This window comes from Trachurus japonicus, chromosome 23 (genome assembly GCF_045865225.1).
Source record: "Trachurus japonicus isolate A0001 chromosome 23, Traja_1.0".
Classification (NCBI taxonomy): Eukaryota; Metazoa; Chordata; class Actinopteri; order Carangiformes; family Carangidae; genus Trachurus; species Trachurus japonicus.
This window is the reverse complement of record NC_140929.1, coordinates 4,294,776-4,314,626: the sequence shown is the minus strand read 5'-3', so window position 1 is coordinate 4,314,626 and position 19,851 is coordinate 4,294,776. Positions and strand designations below refer to the sequence as shown.

At 39.7% G+C, this 19,851-nt stretch overlaps 1 protein-coding gene across 1 annotated transcript in view; it reads right to left on the bottom strand.

The window, feature by feature from the left end:
- Positions 1–107: 107 nt before the first annotated feature.
- The window catches only part of rassf3 (Ras association domain family member 3), an 89,594-nt gene continuing 69,850 nt past the window's right edge, over positions 108–19,851 (bottom strand). The window contains exons 3-7 of the mRNA XM_085768631.1: positions 12,826–12,933; positions 9,063–9,290; positions 7,732–7,819; positions 5,674–5,789; positions 108–4,536 (exon numbers count right to left, since the gene is read on the bottom strand). Coding sequence (XP_085624757.1) covers positions 4,387–4,536; positions 5,674–5,789; positions 7,732–7,819; positions 9,063–9,290; positions 12,826–12,933 — 690 coding nt within the window. The 3' untranslated portion in view covers positions 108–4,386. The remainder of the gene's footprint in view (positions 4,537–5,673; positions 5,790–7,731; positions 7,820–9,062; positions 9,291–12,825; positions 12,934–19,851) is intronic.

Below are 19,851 nucleotides of genomic sequence, written 5' to 3'. Positions count from 1 at the left end.
TTGAATTAGACACAATGCAATCTGTACAAACTGACTGTAAACACTAAAACTATAAAAACATATGAAGAAATGTGGTAAAATAATAAACACACGCACACTGATCGTAGTTGAGTTTTTTAATTTCACTTTATTAGATGCGGCCGCTCCGTCAGAGTCAAGGCCACGACTGATTGAGAGAGAAACCTACAAAAATAAACGTCGGTCTGTTCGTCTGTTCAGCAGCTCAGAGTCCGTTTTCCTGCTGCAGCTCAGACGTTTTCAGAAAAGCGAAGAAGGCACTGCCGAGAAAAAAAAAGTCCAACCGCAGCCGTCAATACATCATAATATCAGCTATTGATCTGAAACTGAAACAGGAGGATTCATTGATAAAAAAAACTCAAAAAACCTGATTCCTGCAGCTCGGCTCTGAACTTTAAACCCCGTGAGCATTTTTTTATTTTTATCTCTTTTTTTTCGAACTTTAGACTCATCAGGTGGAAAAAAAATCATGTGAGATAAACAACTGCAGATTCACAGAAGCTTCACTGTGTCACATAACAGAAACAAAACAACAAAAACAGCTTCATCGGAGGATAAAATAAAACCAGTACAAGTAAAGAGTAAAGAGAGAAGAGAAGAGCTACACAAACAAACTGATCTTTGGCATTTAACATCACAGCTGTCGGCTGCTCAGAGTCAAACATCCAGCAGAAAAGAGCCTCGAAGATCGATTTTTTAGTGGTTTTTACTTCCAATATATTTAATTTAACTTGGAATCAGGGCTGCAGCAAACTATCAACTAATCATTTTGCCTGTAAAGTGTCAGTTTTTGTGCAGTAAATGCATCCAAATTCAAAAAAAGCTGCAAATGTTCCCATTAAAGGAGCAGAAAATGCTGCATTTTTGAGCAATTTTGTGAAAAATATACAATCTAACATCACATTTTTCGCAAAAATATAGACAAAACTATTGGAATATTTAATTTTTTTGTCAAATTTAAATGTTTAATTGTAAAAAATGAACCTTGAAGCTCGTTAAACTCTGTCCCGACTCTGCTGAGCAGCTTTAAAACCAGATCTCACACATCACATCAACTCTTCAGACTTTTTTAACACTACTGGCCCACAAACTAAAAAATAAAATAAAAATTAATTGATCAACGAGCCTGATTAATATCAGCACACGATAATGATGTGATGATGCTTTAACGCTGAACAAAGAGACAAACAGGGAAGTTTCACAGTCTACAGCTACAACAGAGCAAATTCTACGGAAGCTCATCCGGACCAAAAATAAAAAATAAAATAAAATTTGTTACAATAGTAAAACACCTGATTATGAGCAGAGCTGAACAATAACAAATAAATCTGTCAAATTAAGAGAATCGGTCGTTAAGAAACGTACAGAGTGTGATGGTGTCGGTGGCTCACAGGAGACAAAACTAAAATAAAAATAAAAATAAAAAACCCGTCATCCCTGAATTTCAAAGTTAAAGTGCCCCCAAATGAAAAAAAAGAAGAAGAAAAAAAAGAATTAGATACGACTTTTTCTGCTCTGATGTGTTTGAACAGCTTACAACAACAACGACATGGCTTTAAGATTCTTTAACTGTTCGCATGCAGACTGTTGTATCATTTTAAATTATAAGATATGGAGGCAAAAAAGAGACAAAAATCATTTGAATTTTATCCAAAACTTCATTTAGATTTTTCTAATGTCGCTTTTTTTTTTAATAAATCGACTTTATGAGAGATGAATCACCTTTAAATGTCACAAATATTGAGTGGTTTTTAAAAAATTCAAATCTTTTTGGCCCTTTTCTGCCTCCATAGATTTAACCCAGTGTTTGATAGTAAAATAAAAACAGGGTTAAAACCCCTTTAAATAAAACTCTCTAAACTATATATATATATATAATATGTTTTTCCCTCCTGTGGGAAGAAGCCTCTAATATAATTTTTTTTTTTTTGCTCCAGGCAACACCACAACAACAAAAAAAACAAAAAAACAAACAAAAAAATCTTTGGTTATGACATCAACAAGTTAAAATAAAAATAAAATCTATAACATAATCGATAAGTTTTTGACACAGACGTGAGAACAGTTGCGGCGTTTGTCCACCGGGCGGCGCCGTTGTTGCACAACAGAACCACGAGCACAGCACCGTCAGCGTGACTTCATCAGTACCTGCAGCTCAGACTACGACGAAGCAGTTTGTGAATCATGATCATTTAAAGTTTGATTTTTTTAGTTTTTTTTTTTACAGAAACCAGAGAAACTGATGATGATTTAAATAAAAAATAAAAAATAAAACATCTTCTATTAAAGCCTCTTTGGTCTCGAAGCCATAAATGATATAAATCAACAACGTTTGCATATATGATGATATATTTAAGGCAGCTATTTACTGTACTTGCATCGCCATCACGAGGCGTTCAATGACCACAAAACTGCACAAAAAGGCCTTGAACTGTTTTAAATGTTGCACCTTCTTCTACTTTCTGATGCGTATTTATCTTAACTCTTTCTCTTCTCTCCTTCTTTCTTTCTCTCTCTCCGTCTTCTTTTCTCTGTTTTCTTTTCTCTATTATTTCTCGACTGCTGCACGTTTCAGTCCGAGATAAGAGCACAAAAAAAAAAAAACCACACACATGAAAGCCGACGGGACAATGCGGCCATTTTTTTCCTTTGCTGTCTTCTTCCTCTATCTGCATGTACAGATGCACGCCTCCTGTCTCGGCACTGGCATAAACGAGCTTACACGAATGCACCATCAACAACAAAAAAAACGTAGTTAATCACAGTCACTGTTGCCACGGTTACAGTGGACGACACTGCACCTCTGAAACTAAAACCTCTCCCCTTTTCTTTTTCCTTTCCTCTCGTCTAAAGTTTGTCTTCTACTTCCTCTAAATCGCTCGGTCGACTTCCAGAAACCCATCGAAACTTCACCACTTCATCGTCGTCAAACATCCAACATCCAACGATCAACACTTTTTCTAACAAACTTCTCCGTCTAATAAGACTCTACTGTCGTTCTACTGCGTCTCTACTCAAACATCGTCTTTATCATCTTTAGTGTCGAACAGTTTGTGTCTCTTCACCTCTTTTTCATCTACAGTACAACATCCAGCTTCAGGCCTTCTGTATGGAGGATCAAGTGTGCCAAGTTATTAATAACTCATTCATAAAAAACTAAACAAAACCAAAAAACATCACAAAAAAAAGCTAAAATGTAAATGAGATATTGTTTATGTTATTAAATCAATTAAATAATCTATTTCTTTATATCTTATGCGTATGAAATGGAACATAATAGTATATTTATTCTAGACAAATATGGCATTAAAGCTGCCAATTGATATACAGTATATGATTAATCGTTTTATTTCTAAGATAATGGATTAATTAGCTGTTACTTTTTCTTTGTTATCCCACTGACCGATGTGTCTGCTCCTCAAATTAAAACTATAAACGTTACAGCAGGATACAAATAATTTATGAGATGAAATATATAAAAAAGGCGGCGACATCAGTCAGAGGGATGACAAAACATTTTATAAAACTACTATTTAGTCACTTAACATTATTTAAAAGGCGGATTAAATGCTTTTATTTACACTTTTTAAATGCAAACTTAATTAATCAACCTATAATATGTTGAGTTTTATATATATGTAGTTTTATTGTCTATGATCTATAATAATAAAATACAATAAAAACATGATAAAAACATTAACTTTGGCACACTTGTGACTCCGTACTCGGCAGCTTCTTGTTCCTTATTTCTCATACTTTTTCTTTAGTTTCTCTGTGATTATTGATTCAAACTGATCAAACTTTATGCGTCTTTATGTGTTTTCTCTGTGTGTCTGTGTCTGAACTCGAACTGTTGCTTCACCTCTGCAGAACAAACTAAGACTTTGTTTCCAAAAGAGGAAGAAAAAAAAATGAACAAAACAAAAAAAACAAAAAAACAAAACAATAATAAAAAGCTTCACCCATATAAATTAAGAAAAAAATATGTACAGACAAATTAAATAAAGCTCTAAGTCGACAAATGGCCACAAAGGATAAAAGTGGAGGAGGAAGAGAGGGATGGAGGGAGGGAGGACGACGAGTGAATTTGGCACGACTGAGTGAATCTTTGGTGTTTTCAGGCAGCGACGTCTCGTCTCGTCCTCGTTAAAGTCCGTCCTTCGTTTGCTGTCTCTCACTTTTTTTAAACTTCGTCTTTTATCCTCCTCCGGGAGCTCATCATCCTCTCTTTTCTCTTCCCATTTCTCTGGTCTTCACATCCCCTCCTCTCTCTCTCTCTCCGTCCGACTTCAGGTAAAAGAACAGAAACGTTAAACTCCTCCGGCCCAGCAGGGGGCAGCAGTCCTGATCTGCTCCTCCCCCTCCAGACTACGAGGGTCCTCTCCGCTCCCTCAGCGCCTCCTGGAGTCTCTGTCGATACGTCTCGAAGCGTCGGACCATCGCCTCCCGCTGCTCCAGCTCCTCCTTGTCCAGGATCCGCAGGAAGTTACGCAGCTCGGGGATGGAGAAGGCGTCCCACTGGCGAGCAGAGAAGAGGAAGAGAGAAGAGATTAGTTTATTTACAGAAAACTATTGTTTGCTTGTTCTTTTCTCTTCCTAAAGCCAGTTTCTCATTTTTTTGTTTGATTATTTCACTCTTTCTTTTATAATTCTGTCACTTATTTTCTAATTATACTCGATGTTATTGTCCTAAACTGTGACATCTGGATCTTAAATTGTTAAATGTTCTGTAGTTTATTATTTCTGTCAATATTCATGTAGATTTTGGTGCTTCTTTCTTCGTCTTATTTTAAAGGGACAACGAGGAGTTTGTATTTGGTTATAAAAAAGTCTCATGTTAATGTGGATGAATCTACGTTACCCACACTTGTTAATGGGCCCATTTTCGATTAATATATCGTTTTGTCTCTATCGTTATTTTGTTATTTTAATTAATGGTGGACATGCTGGACGAGCCGACCAGCGTTTCCTTACTTACAGTTCTGCGGACGCTGCCCGGCGAGTCATGAGAATAACGCCGCCGAATCGCCGTTTATGGTCGGAACTACGACGGTATGTGATCGTCTTCGAACCTCTGACTTTAATTCTTGATGAATGAAAACATTCTTGGTAAGACGTCAGTCTTGCGCCGGTCCAAGAATTTCACCGTGCACGCGGAGGCTCATGGGAAATGTAGTATGAAAACACTTTGCTTTCCAAAACTCCTCGTTGTCCCTTTAAGATTATGGAAGTTATTATTCATATTTTCTGATGATCTGAGGATAATTGGAATAATTATGGTCACATGACTTGTTATTATCATTAGAATTAACAAACTGTTGTTGTTATATATATATACTGTGATGAAATATTGGGTTTTGACTCAACTAAATTTTGTTTTTCTGGAAACAATAAAGATAAAATGGCATAAAGTCAAGAAAAAGACAAGAAAGTAGCAACAAGGTAGAAGAAGAAGAGGAGGAAGGAAAAGAAAGAAAAAGGAGGAGGAGAAAACAGAAGACGTGAATGTGAGGAAGAGGAGGTGAAGAGGTTAAAGGAAAACTGGATGAAGGAAGAGATTGAGAAGGAAGGAGAGGAGGGAGGAGGAAGGAAAGAAAGAAACAGGAGGAAGATTAAGTGAAAGAGGAAGAGGAGAAGAAAAAGAAGAAACGTTACCACGACTTCTCCCGTCTGTTGTTCCCTCAGGACGAAGCTCAGAGCGTCGGAGTCGGGACCGGCGACGAGACGGAGGAACAGCGGCTGCTCGGAGTCGGCCAGCTTACACACATAGACTGCAACACACACACACACACACACAGAGACACACACACAGGTTAATTCAGTCTGTACAGTGTTTCCAGCACTGCGGTCGCTGCAGCGTGTGTGTGTGTGTGTGTGTGTGTGTGTGTACGTATAAACACACATGGCAGACGATGAAGGAGCGGCTGCGGCACATTAACGACCAGTAATTTACAAAAACAGAGAGAGAGAGAAACACACATCTGACCAAAAACATCTGGATTCATGTTTCTATATATATAAAATAAATCAATAAATCAACTATTGACGACTGATCCATCAACACATTTATGTTTTTGCAGGCGTTTCTCTTCAGTTGAGCCCTCAGGGCCACCGTAGTAGATACTTCACTTCACTTTAATAACTGACGATTGATTGTTCATTGATAAAATCCTGATTGAAGCCGACTGAAACAGGAAATTAATGAATTAAAGTTATTTTTTTGTTGTTTATCTGATCTTTGATCCTGACACTTAAAGGGATAGTTCAACATTTTGGCAAATTGGCCCATTGCCATAATCCCTATAGTCTTAGCAGTAGGTTCGTTACCTTTAATTGTCGGTGCAAGCTATTTTTAGAACGGCGGAGCAGAGCCGTGAGCTGCTCAGAGCTACGCTACGGAGGCTCATGGGATTTCTTGGTTTCCCTCATCAAACTCATCAAATACACAATCCAACAACTCCACAACGCTCTGGTGGACAAGTTGTGACCTGCACATTCACCACGCTATGAGATAATAACACAACGTTACCAGACAGTTGTTTTAGAGGGAAATGCAGAGACTGATTGATGAAAAACTGTCCCTGAAGGCAACGTGCATCAGTGGTTTTGCATGAATTTCCCTCTAAAACAACTCTGTCTGGTAACGTTGTGTTATTATCTCATAGCGTGGTGAATGTGCAGGTCACAACTTGTCCACCAGAGCGTTGTGGAGTTGTTGGATTGTGTATTTCATGAGTTTGATGAGGGAAACCAAGAAATCCCATGAGCCTCCGTAGCGTAGCTCTGAGCAGCTCACGGCTCTGCTCCGCTGTTCTAAAAACAGCTTGCACCGACAATTAAAGGTAACAAACCTACTGCTATGACTATAGGGATTATGGCAATGGGACAATTTGCCAAAATGTTGAACTATGCCTTTACAGTAAAGTCACAGATGTTTTCATACGTCTCTCTTTCTCTCTCTGTGGTCAAACAGCAGCAGCAGGAACTTTTTATTCTGCAGCTCGTCGACATCGGTGGTTTGAGATGCGAGAGTTTTTCAGACGAAGAGTCTAGACTCGGTTTTTATGAGCAGAGACGAAACAGACGACTGTAACTCACAAAATAAAATAATAAAATAAAAAAACAAACAAATCTCTATAAAGTTTTAGAGTAAAAAAAAAAACAACATAAAAATAAAAAGCGACTTCTTCTTCTCGTTTCTTGTTTTTTATGGTTTTAACTCGTATAAACTTTGACTTTCTGTTGCTAGGAGACGACGTTAATATGTGAAACCCAACGACCGGCAGCAGCTGTGTGTGTGTGTGTGTGTGTGTGTTTATTCCTGGTGAGCTGTTGATAGTGGGGAGAGCCCTGAGGCATCCAGCACCCGACAAGATGAGGGTGAGGCCTCCAGAAATACACACACACACACACACACACACACACACACACACACACACACACACACACACACACACACACACACACACACACACACACACTGTAACACACACACATTTTAACACACACACACACAGATTGTCGACACTATGTCAGCGCCGAAGCATCTGATACTGAGCTCGGCACGAGTGGCATGAAACACAAGACTCCAGCTTGTTGCTTTATACTCTCTCTCTTTTACACACACACACACACACACACACACACACACATAAATACACACCTAAACACACATAAATACACACACACACGCATAAATACACACACACTTACCCTGCTCTTCTCTGCGGCAGCGTTTGTACAGAGCGTACTTGGCCGGGTTGTCTGCAACTGTGAACTTGTTCAACAGGGCGACGATCACCTGCACACACACACACACAGAGAAAAGACATGGTCAGTAAAACACACACACCAACAGTTTGAAAACACACCGTCCTGCTTGTTGAACGCAACCAGGACAAAACTAAACTCTTTTGTATTCAAGTTCACCAAAAAATCAAATTTGTAGTCCAACGAAAACTTTATATGAGAGTAATATGGCCCGACACAAAAACGTCCATAAAACTACACAAAAACCATTTAATATTCCTCCACACTGCTCAGTCGCTGCAATCCAAGTGTCCTGAAGGGAGATAGTCCAGAGTTTACTGGAAACAACGTCATTTAGGACATTTTAGGACTGTTTAGGCTGTAAAAATGTCCTTAATGACGTCGTTTCGAGTTTTTCGGACTATATATAATATTCTCTGGTGTCACATTCACAGACGTGAGGATTTTCTGATTTTCTTTGTCAAATCTGAAAATAAATTAAAGTTACTGAGCTTTAACACTTTTAAAGTTGTTGGATAGAACAAGTTATTTAAAAATATGATGATAATTGGCTCTGAGAAACTGTGAATGCACTTAAATTATACTGTAACTTTTGTTTATGCAACATTTTAAAGGTTAAGTTTCTGTTTACCCGAATCAACGTCATTTAGGACATTTTAGGACTGTTTAGGCTGCAAAAATGTCCTAAATGACATTGTTTCCGGTAAACTCTGGACTATCTCCCTTCAGGACACTTGGATTGCAGTGGACGAGCAGTGTGGAGGAATATTAAATGGTTTTTGTGTAGTTTTATGGACGTTTTTGTGTCGGGCCCTATTGACTCTCATATAAAGTTTTCATTGGACTAGGAACCGGCCTCCCGGGTCTCCAGATGCACTTTGAGGAATAAAAAACTACTCCGGAGTATTCATCAGCATGAGGAGGAGTCACTAATGACTGAATTTCGTTTTTTGGTGAACTATTCCTTTAATAGAAAGCTTATGATCCCAGTGGAAAGAGTTTCTGATCATGACTGTGATCAATAATCAACTCTGTCACATTAGTTTTTGCTTTAACCTGCCAACAGGTCGAATAATATTGATTATTATTCTATTATATATATTTATTACAGGAACTGGGACGTCCCACATCAGCTCAGGTTCATGAACTCATCACGAAACAAAATGACGTTTTAATTAAAAAGTTGAACATCAGAGTCAAACTTCAGTCGTCACGTCTTCATCAAGCTGCTCTCAGTGTGTGTGTGTGTGTGTGTGTGTGTGTGTGTCGGCCACCTGTCTGACGGTGTTATTGGAGCTGATGTGCAGCGTGTTGGTGACTCCTCGGGGCAGATAGAACGCCTCCTCCTCCACGAAGGCTCCTCCTCCTGCGCCTCCTGCTCCTCCTGCTCCTCCTCCTCCTCCTCCTCCTCCTCCTCCTCGATGCGGCGTCGCTCTCACCGTCACCGGCCGCCTCAGGTCCATCTGCACTTTGATGAAGCCGGTGTAAACGCCGGACGAGCCCTGAGAGAGAAACAGAGAGAGAGAGACGATGCGTTCACTGTCACTGTCTGTCACCGAGTTTTATTGTGATTGTTGCAAGAAAAATATCCTTCATAATGCGGCACGTTTTCTTAAAGCAGAAGTAAGCGATATTTTTGTGTTAATATAAGTCTTAAATAGTTATATCTTCCGACAGCAATCACTTACATAGAGTGTTTGGTCTGAAACACGGGTCTGTCAGTCCCTCTGCTCTGCTCTGAGCCGAAGAGAAAACTTTTCTCGTATCCTACAAGTTTTATCCAATGAGGAGAGAGAACGGCATGCAGGGCTCTGTGTGCAGCCAAGGGACGCCCTGAATGTGGTGACGTAGGGACGAGGACTGTTATGGTGCGTTCAAGGCAACCCGTAACTCGTGTTTTTCCGACCTGTGAAGTCGTACCAGTTCGATCTGGTGCGAGTTCACGGGTCGGAAGTTACGAGTGGCCGTTATAGTGACTTTCACAGGTAAAACAGGTCGGAAAAACACGAGTGGGTTGCCTGGAACGCTACAAAGTCGTAAGTTGTGACTTGAAGCTGTAATTTACGGTTTCAAAAGCCTGCCTGGAACGCAGCATTAGCCAAAACGACTGGATCGCTTACTTCTGCTTTAAGAAATGCGATGGAATATGCGCAATATTTATGCAATTTGATGCGATGAAATTGCGGGAAACTGCGGTTTGATGAATAAGAAAAAACTAGACTACTACCCCCGTGAAAATGCGGGGATTATGAAATCATGCAAGCCTTTTATATTTCGTGCATTTTGCGTGGAAATTTATGCGGCGAAATTGCAGCATCTTTGGAAAATTGTGGCCCCAGCATAAATGTGCAGACTTTAGCTGATTATGCGTTAAATTATGTGATCGCGTAATCGCGTTTTTCTGAAGGGACTGTCTTTACTGCTCAGTGCACGGACACAGAACATGTTTTGGTGTTGAAGAGCAAAGATTTTACATAAATATGAACCGTAAATGATCAAATAAGACTCGGCGGCCGGTCTCCTGTACTGGACCTGGTCTGGCTGCAGGTTTGAATGAATAAAAGCCGCCGGTCTCAAGGTCTCCGGGTCTGTTTGTATTTTCTGCAAGTTCTTGTGAATGTATAAAGTCCACGATCGCCTGTTTGAGCACTTTCTAAGCTGCTTCATTCCTGCTACAGTTCTCAAAGATCCGACTTGGTTCGACCCACAGGTGTTGAAGCACGGACACAATGCGACAGGACTCGTGAGCGTTAATTCTCGGCTTGAATGCGGCCAAAAAAAAAGGAAGCCCAGAATAAAACCTTGTTGAAAATCCGACTGACCCAAGGAAAGAGGAGGAGCCTATATACAGTGGATGGATACTTTCCTTCTGTTCTGACTCTTTTAAACAGTAACAACAGAACCATTTGAGAGGATTTTCCATTTACTTTGCTGAGCAGAAGATTATTTTGTTCTAAATTAAATAAAAGTCTGTCCCATATTGACGCCTGTCTCTAATCTAATATAAGTTATGTCAGTTCAGCAGCTGAAGCAAAGAAAAGGAGGATTTATGGTAACTACAAAAATAAAAACAGGCAGAAGGGACAGAAATGTTATTTATCTGCATATAAAGTATGAAAAATACACTGATTTCAAGCCAAAATGTTAAAAAAAACAACCTCAGTCAATGAGAATCAGCTGCTTTCCTCTGTTTTAAATGAAGACTTTGAGGTTTTTGACTCTTAATTTGACAAAATAAAATGTTTGACTGATGCAGAAATGTGATAAACTTATCAATTAACAGCATGAAGCTGAAGTGAGTTCATTGTCTGGTTGTTTCTGGTTGACACCAGTTCCCCCACTGATCCCAGTCGGACAGATGGGTCCAGACGGAGAGAGAGCGTCTTAATCTCGTTAGTCCATATGGAGCGAGGAGGTCGAACGAGCTCCGTGTGAACAGGAGTCAGAAAACAAAGAGAGAGAGAGAGAGGAAGAGGAGGTGTGGACCAGGTTCAACATCTGTCTCATACAGTAATTATTAACTTAATGTTTCATTTTACAGCTCAAATGTTAAATATTCTCTGGTGTCACATTCACAGACGTGAGGATTTTCTGATTTTCTTTGTCAAATCTGAAAATAAATGAAAGTTATTGAGCTTTAACACATTTAAAGTTGTTGAATACACTTAAATTATACTCTAACTTTGGTTTATGCAACATTTTAAAGGTTAAGTTTCTGTTTTATTTCTGTGTTATGACAAAAATGTGGCTCCTCCCTCATGATATTAAAAACTCTCTGGTTAAAAACACACAAAAAGTTCAATAAAGGTATTTTTTTAAAGTAACATGTAAATTTGGAGCTTTAATAAAAAAGGAATGAATGAATCTACAGTCACACGTCTGACAGGATAAAACCTGTGATTCATCTTCTCTGTATTTAACACAACACAGTCATCGTGTGTGTGTGTGTGAGACAAAGCTTCACACACCTTCTGCACGGCCAAGGAAAACACTGAGGGGGGATAAGGTGACATCACTGTGATGTGACTGCTGAGGAATGCTGGGAAGGCTGCGAGGATGTTGAAACCTGAGGAAACCTGAGACTGAACATCTGAAGGTTCAGATCTCTGGATCTTATACTGATCAATATTGTTATTTCTCTTATTATTATTATTATTATTATGGACAAATGTAACAAATAATAAGTCCTGAGACCATGGGCTCTAGTTTTGATTCAGCTCTTACTTGGTTATTAAAGCCTTAAAAACAAAACCACAGATATAACTGTGCTTTAAAATCACTATTTGACACTGAACTCCACATAGAAAATACAGATATTATATATTAAACACGTTTATTTTTACTTATTAACAATGTCGATGTCACAATTATACATTTTCTTGGTACGATTATTGTCAGAGAGATAATCACGGTACTATCACTAGGCTATTATTATACATTAATTAATTTCACAACACTATGAATGTGTAAAATCAAATCAAAATAGTCAAAAAAAATACCGAAAAAAAGTTATCGTGACATCCCTATTACTGTAACAACACACAAGATACAGCCCATAAATTAACACTTACTGTATATCAAACAAAACCCTGGAGCTGAAGCTTTTACAGCAGCTTCAAATAAAAGTTTACTCAAGGTAAAAACAAGTGTAAAACAAAAGCAGTGAAATAAATCACAGTTATTTTCGTCTCTAACCTTTAATTTCATCACTTCCTGCTTCTCCATTATGATGTTAATGTCCACTTGTCATATTATTATAAACTAAGTGATGGATCCAAATCATGGTTAACTCCTAAAATCTGTTTCATCTTCTTTTAAAAGCAGCTTTTTTTTCTTAAATAAATCCAAAGTATTGATCCTGACGACTCCACAGCTGATCGATCGGCAGCTGCAGAAGAGAAACGAGCTCCGAGCTAAACACACGACTCATCGACTCTGACTCAGCCGCTGTGGGTGTGTTTGTTTATCTATGTGTGTGTGTTTTAGTGTGTGTGTGTGTGTGTGTTTCAGTGTGTGTGTGTGTGTGTGAGCTCTCACCAGCGTCATCTTCAGGTGGTCTGTGGTCACTGTGTTGTATTGATCGACCTTCTGTCTGATCTCGTCCCGGCTGAGCACCGTCCGCAGCTCTCGCTCCTTCTCCACATCCTGAAGGAGAGAAACCACACAATACAAAAACATGAATCACAAATTGACAAATTAAATCATCGAGGAGCAGGAGGAGGAGCTGGTTTTTACAGACGAAGGAGAAGATACTAAACCATGTGTGTGTTTTAAAGTGTGTATATGTGTCATCGTCACTGTTGTTGTGTCTGGTTTCCTGCCGGAGCAGCAGATGCGTCCGTTTTTACTCCGAACAGGAAGGAGGCTGCGGATTAAACTGTGTCCAAACTGAACATCGACTTTCACCTCAAGAGCTTTTTATATTTTAAAGTATCTCCACTTTACTGGTATGTATTTTCACAGGAAACTGCAGATTTTAGCTTTAAAAAACACACATATTGACATTTTTGACTGATCTAGGACTCTTATTTTGAAGGGCAGCTTTTAGTTTCTCTTTTATTTTGATAAAATCCAAGTTTTCTTGTTGTTTCAACTCAAATTAAAATCCGACTTTCACTTGTATCGGCTCCATATTTGACCTCTTTTAAGTATTTTGGACTTTGTCAGCTCTGCAGATCAATCAGGAATCAATAATCAGTTACATCCTGTAAGATCTGCACATCAGGTCGAAGCCACAACATCTGGAAACGTCACATTTCAGACACAGACTCACAGAGTTTGATCCGTTTTTAGTTCTTCTAAATAAAGCTGATTCAGTTTAACATTTTTATTGACATATATAAGGAGTTTATATTTTGATTTTTACTGTATTTGTCATTAAAATAATCAAACGATAACCACAACACACTGCAGATATGACAGTAGAGTGAAATCCTGTATTATAAAAACAAAGAAAAGTTATTTTTTTTTAAATAAATATGAGTCATTATTGCAGTGGAAACTAAAGTCATGCATCAAGTTTTTCTGTCTGTTTGTTGTTTTTCATGAAATAAAAACCTCTAAATCTTCATCTTCATCATCACATCACAGATAAATCATTAAAATCTTCCCGGTATCAGTTTGTTTTTTACCTCAGAGACAGAGACCATGCGCCGCGGAGTCGACCAGCGAGCGGCTCGTTTTGCTTTTAGCTCCTCGACGTCTGAATCTAATTAAGTCGTTAGTCGCCGCCGCCGCCGCCGCTGCTGCTTCGAGTCACGATGGAGAATAAAGGAGGTTTTTATTTCATGTGCAGCAGCAGTAGTGAGGATGATGATGAAGATAAAGACGAGGGAGAGGAAGGAGGGAGGAGCTCACACAGCCAGAGGTCAGAGGTCACATTTAGAGAGATAAAAAAAACTAAAATGTGCACGTTTCTGTCCAAAATCGTCTCATTTGAATATTCAATACAACTAGAACTGCTGCACACACACACACAGACACACACATAGAGCCGAGTGTGTGTCCTGCTGCTGCTGCTGGAGGCTCAAACACATGACACACACACACACACACACACACACTCGTCTCTGATCGGCCTCAGTCCCATGCTGAGTGAATGACTCATCTAATTTTAGACACAACAGACACACACTTGCACATACACACACACACGAAACCAAAACATAACAAATCAACATGTTTCCAGGGGTTAAAGATATTGTGAGTTTGATTGACAGGAGGCCTCGTGCACGTGAACGCAGCACAGCATGTGATGTGTGAACAGTCAGCTGACACACACACATGTGTTAATGAACATGTGGGTTAATGAGCCACAGTTAGAGTCAGTTACATGTAAAAAAAATAAATAAAAAAATCATTTTATACTCAAATTAACATCAGATTTATCCGTTTAACAAAGGATAAACCCATTTATTTTACAGGTGGCCGTACTTTATTAACATTTAAAGGTCTGTTTAATAAATAAAACGTAAAAACTTCACATTTTCAACCTGATAACTCTTTCTTTTTTAGAGATAAATCAAATGTTTTGTGTGTGAATCACTTTATTACATCAAATATCACTTAATATGGACATTTAATGTTAAATTATGTCATATATCTGCAATTTTCATCCTTATTATTTGTATTAATACAATATTCCACTATATTTACGGGTTATTTCATCATTCTGACACATGTAAATACACTTTAATCAAACACTGAAGCGATAAACTGTATTCTTGTTATGTAAAGTAACAGTTTTTTTTTTTTAAAGCGATGGTGATTTTCTGTTATTACACACATTTTTCCAAGCAATCAGTAGTTGTAGACACGAAAGCGGATGATAAAACGACCAGTCGACAACTGCGGGCATGAATAATCATGTGATATAACGAGAATTAAACGACTTTAAATGTCAGAACAGCAAAGCGATGAGTCACTGAAGGTCATTTATAAACATTACGAGTGATTTTAAAGGTCAAATTTCGCCTTCGTGAGACGGAAACCGATCTCGGATTAAAAGGACACGGTAAATAAATGAATAGAAAACACAGTGGAGACGATGTACAGTGTAGAAAAATATTAAAATCCTAATGCGCTATGTTCACGCTTGTTATACTGAAGCTGAAACAACTGTTTAATAACACAGTAAGTGACAGGTTAATTGATTATGGATGATGGATTATTGTTGATGTGTTTGACAGGTTCTGCAGCGTCAACACAGGCTTCGTTATAATATAAACACACAGAGTGAGAGAGTCAAACATGTGCAGACTGGAAACAGCAGCAATGGACCGCTGGGACTCGGCCATTTGACCCATTTTCCCCTGAACGCCTCACGGATTTAAAAACGACACAAAAAAAATGTAAAAATGTTTAGAAGCTGCAACGTGTTTTTTTATTACGTATAATGACTTCGACTGAAACGAGATGTTAAACCTTTGAACTCTGTGTGTGTTTGTGCCAATGCAGAGTCTTTAGACTGAGTTTGATTCCCCAGTGTCGTCTGTGCTTACATGGGCATAGTGCAGCGCTGCTCGGCATCTAATAAAAACCACACACACACACACACACACACACTGTGCAGAATCCAGAGAGGCTTTGAAGGCGCATACACCCTTATATGGAAAACACACAAGGGAAAGACAAGGTGCCAATACAGCATGTGCAAACACTGCAGACACACACACACAGACACACACTGCAGCAGCACTGTAATGTGTCCACTGATGGTTCACAGCTCTGAGGAGCAACACGGTCGCACAGTTTGTGAGTTTGTTTCAGAGATAAAAACTTGACTCACATCTGGCCACAGCTGTTTAAATTGTTACTAAAGAGCTGAGCTGATCGATTAAACTATAAATCAATCAGTGGATCAAAGGATAAATGATGCTTTTCTTGATCTTTCTTCATCATAAATTCAATATTTGTTGGTTTTGGACAAAAACTCAGGATTTGCATTACTGTTATTTTATTTTTTCAATGAATGAAACAAGTAAATAAACTAAACTAAATAAAATAAAATAACTGAGGAATTGATTGATTGATGATAAAATCTTACGTTTTTCTTATTGCTTTTAATTTACTCTATTTTAACTAGGGCTGCCCCCGACCAGTAGTCGTCATTTATGGCGATTAGTCGACAGTGCTTGGTCGACTATTTGGGGGCAGCCCTAATTTTAACTTTAACTTTCTTTATTTTACTGTTTTGTATCTGTTGTGCAGCAGTTTAAAATGTGCTATACAAATTAAGTGGATTGGATTGGATTGGAATACACCGACCTTCATATAAAAGATAAATAATCAGATATTCAGCAGGTCGATGTGTGAAATAAAAGATAAAAATGACAAATTTAAAGTGATATAACACTTTAAATGTGTCTTTTCTGACACGTCGTTCATTAACACAGTTGGGGTTTTTCCCGGAGTGACATCACAGCGAGCTGTCCGACTGAATCTGACAGAGACGCTGACTCATCGGGATTAAAGGACGACACACAAAGACGACAACAAACAGACAAACAGACAAAGACAAAGTGACGACAGCAGCAGAAACCCGACGTTTCCCTCTAAACTGTGTTTCCTCCTCACGTTACGTTTCACCTCAAGGTTTCTTCATCTTCTTTTCTTTGTTTTACCGTGATCAGTCTGAACTTGAAGCGACGGCCGACAGCTCAGGTGAGTCAGAGCTCAGGTGAGTGAGCAGGAAGTGACAGGTAAGAAGATTAACTGTCATCCCTCCATCCTCAGAGGAGGAGGAAGAGGATAAAACAGAACAGAGAGGAGGAAGAACAAAGGCGGCGGAGAAGAAGGAGAAGAAACTTGATAAATGATACTCCCTCAGGGGGGAAAAGCCTTCCTCTCAGGACTGTGGAGTGTGTGTGTGTCTGTGTGTGTGTGTGTGTGTGTGTCTGTGTGTGTGTGTGTGTGTGTGTGTGTGTGTGTGTGTGTGTGTGTGTGTGTGTGTGTTCGCATTACATCAGCAGCTCAACCTGGTGACCCAGCAGATTAGGTGACTGTCAGCCTTTATTAGCCGGCGCCGTTACACAACCTGACCACGAACACCTGGACTTCTCACACAACAGCAACAACTGGTCCACAATCAACAGCCACATCTGTCTCACAGCTGGAATTTAAACCTCAATAATACTGCAAATAACTGAAGCTGAACCACAAAGCATGTGATTGATTGATCGATTGATTGATCTGCCAGAGGGGAAACAAGATTTAAACACGTTCAAAAGCTTCTACTTCGACTGAGTGAAGACTTTGATGTAATTGTCCCGTAAAACATGTTGAGACCAGGAAGTAGTCTGTGCCGAACCAAACTGAGATTGGTTCGTACTTGTTTGTAGTTGTTTGAGACCAATGAATCCAAAGCTCAAACAGAACTTATCAAGTCTTTTTCAGCCAGAATGATCAATCTTCTCATTGATTACCGATGCTTTCTTGACCAATTTTCAGTCAATTTAACGGTATCACCTGAATCTGTTAGGCACCTGTCAAGAGTTCGGTTTCGGCGATGCGAGATACCGAATGTTGCCGTTACATTTCACTTGGAGGGATCAGAGAGGAAACATTGAGAGGTTTTGTTAAAGATGCAACTAAAGCTGCTACTAATGTTTCTTCTTTTATTTGCAGATTAATTAATTTTCTATATTAATTGATTAACAAGCTGCTGGGATGGATGGATGGATGGATGGATGGATGGACAAATGGATGGATGGATAGATGGATGGATAGATGATGGATAGATGGACGGGTGGACAGATGAATGGATAGATGGATTGATGGATGGATGGACGGACGGATGGATGGATAGATGGACGGATGGATAGATGGACGGACAAATGGATGGATTGATGGATGGATGGATGGATGGACGGATAGATGGATGGACGGATGAATGGATAGATAGATGGATAGATGGACGGATGGATAGATGGACAGGCGGACAGATGAATGGATAGATGGATTGATGGATGGATGGATGGACAAATGGATGGATGGATAGACGGACGGATAGATGGATGGATGAATGGATGGATGGACGGATGGATAGATGGACGGACTGATGGATAGATGGATGGATGGACAGATGGATGGATGGACAAATGGATGGATAGATAGATGGACAGATGGATGGATGGACAAATGGATAGATAGATGGATATATGGATGGATGGATGGATGGATATATAGATGAATGGATGGATGGATGGATGGATGGATGGATGGATATATAGATGAATGGATGGATGGATGGACGGACGGATGGATAGATGGATGGACGGACAAATGGATGGATAGATGGACGGATGGGTGGATGGACGGACGGACGGATGGATGGATAGATGGATGGATGGATGATGGATGTATAGATAGATGGATTGACGAATGGATAGATGGATGGATGGATGGATGGATGGATAGATGGATGGATGGACAAATGGATGGATAGATAGAAGGATGGATGGATGATGGATGTATAGATGGATTGACGAATGGATAGATGGATGGATGGATGGATGGATGGATGGATAGATGGATGGATGGACAAATGGATGGATAGATAGAAGGATGGATGGATGATGGACTGATAGATGGATTGACGAATGGATAGATGGATGGATGGATGGATGGATGGATGGATGGATGGATGGATGGATGGATGGATGGATGGATGGATGGATGGATGGATAGATGGACGGACAAATGGATGGATTGATGGATGGATGGATGGATGGACGGATAGATGGATGGACGGATGAATGGATAGATGGATGGATGGATGGATGGACAAATGGATGGATGGATAGATGGATGGATAGATGGACGGGCGGACAGATGAATGGATAGATGGATTGATGGATGGATGGATGGACGGACGGATGGATGGATGGATAGATGGACGGATGGATAGATGGACGGACAAATGGATGGATTGATGGATGGATGGATGGATGGACGGATAGATGGATGGACGGATGAATGGATAGATAGATGGATGGATGGATAGATGGACGGATGGATAGATGGACAGGCGGACAGATGAATGGATAGATGGATTGATGGATGGATGGACGGACGGATGGATGGATGGATAGATGGACGGATGGATAGATGGACGGACAAATGGATGGATTGATGGATGGATGGATGGACGGATAGATGGATGGACGGATGAATGGATAGATAGATGGATGGATGGATGGATGGACAAATGGATGGATGGATAGATGGATGGATAGATGGACGGGCGGACAGATGAATGGATAGATGGATTGATGGATGGATGGACGGACGGATGGATGGATGGATAGATGGACGGATGGATAGATGGACGGACAAATGGATGGATTGATGGATGGATGGATGGACGGATAGATGGATGGACGGATGAATGGATAGATAGATGGATGGATGGATAGATGGACGGATGGATAGATGGATGGACGGATTGATAGACGGACGGACAGATGGATGGACGGATGGGTAGATGGTTTGACGGACGGATGGATAGATGGACAGATGGATGGATGGATGGATGGATGGACGGATAGATGGATGGACAAATGG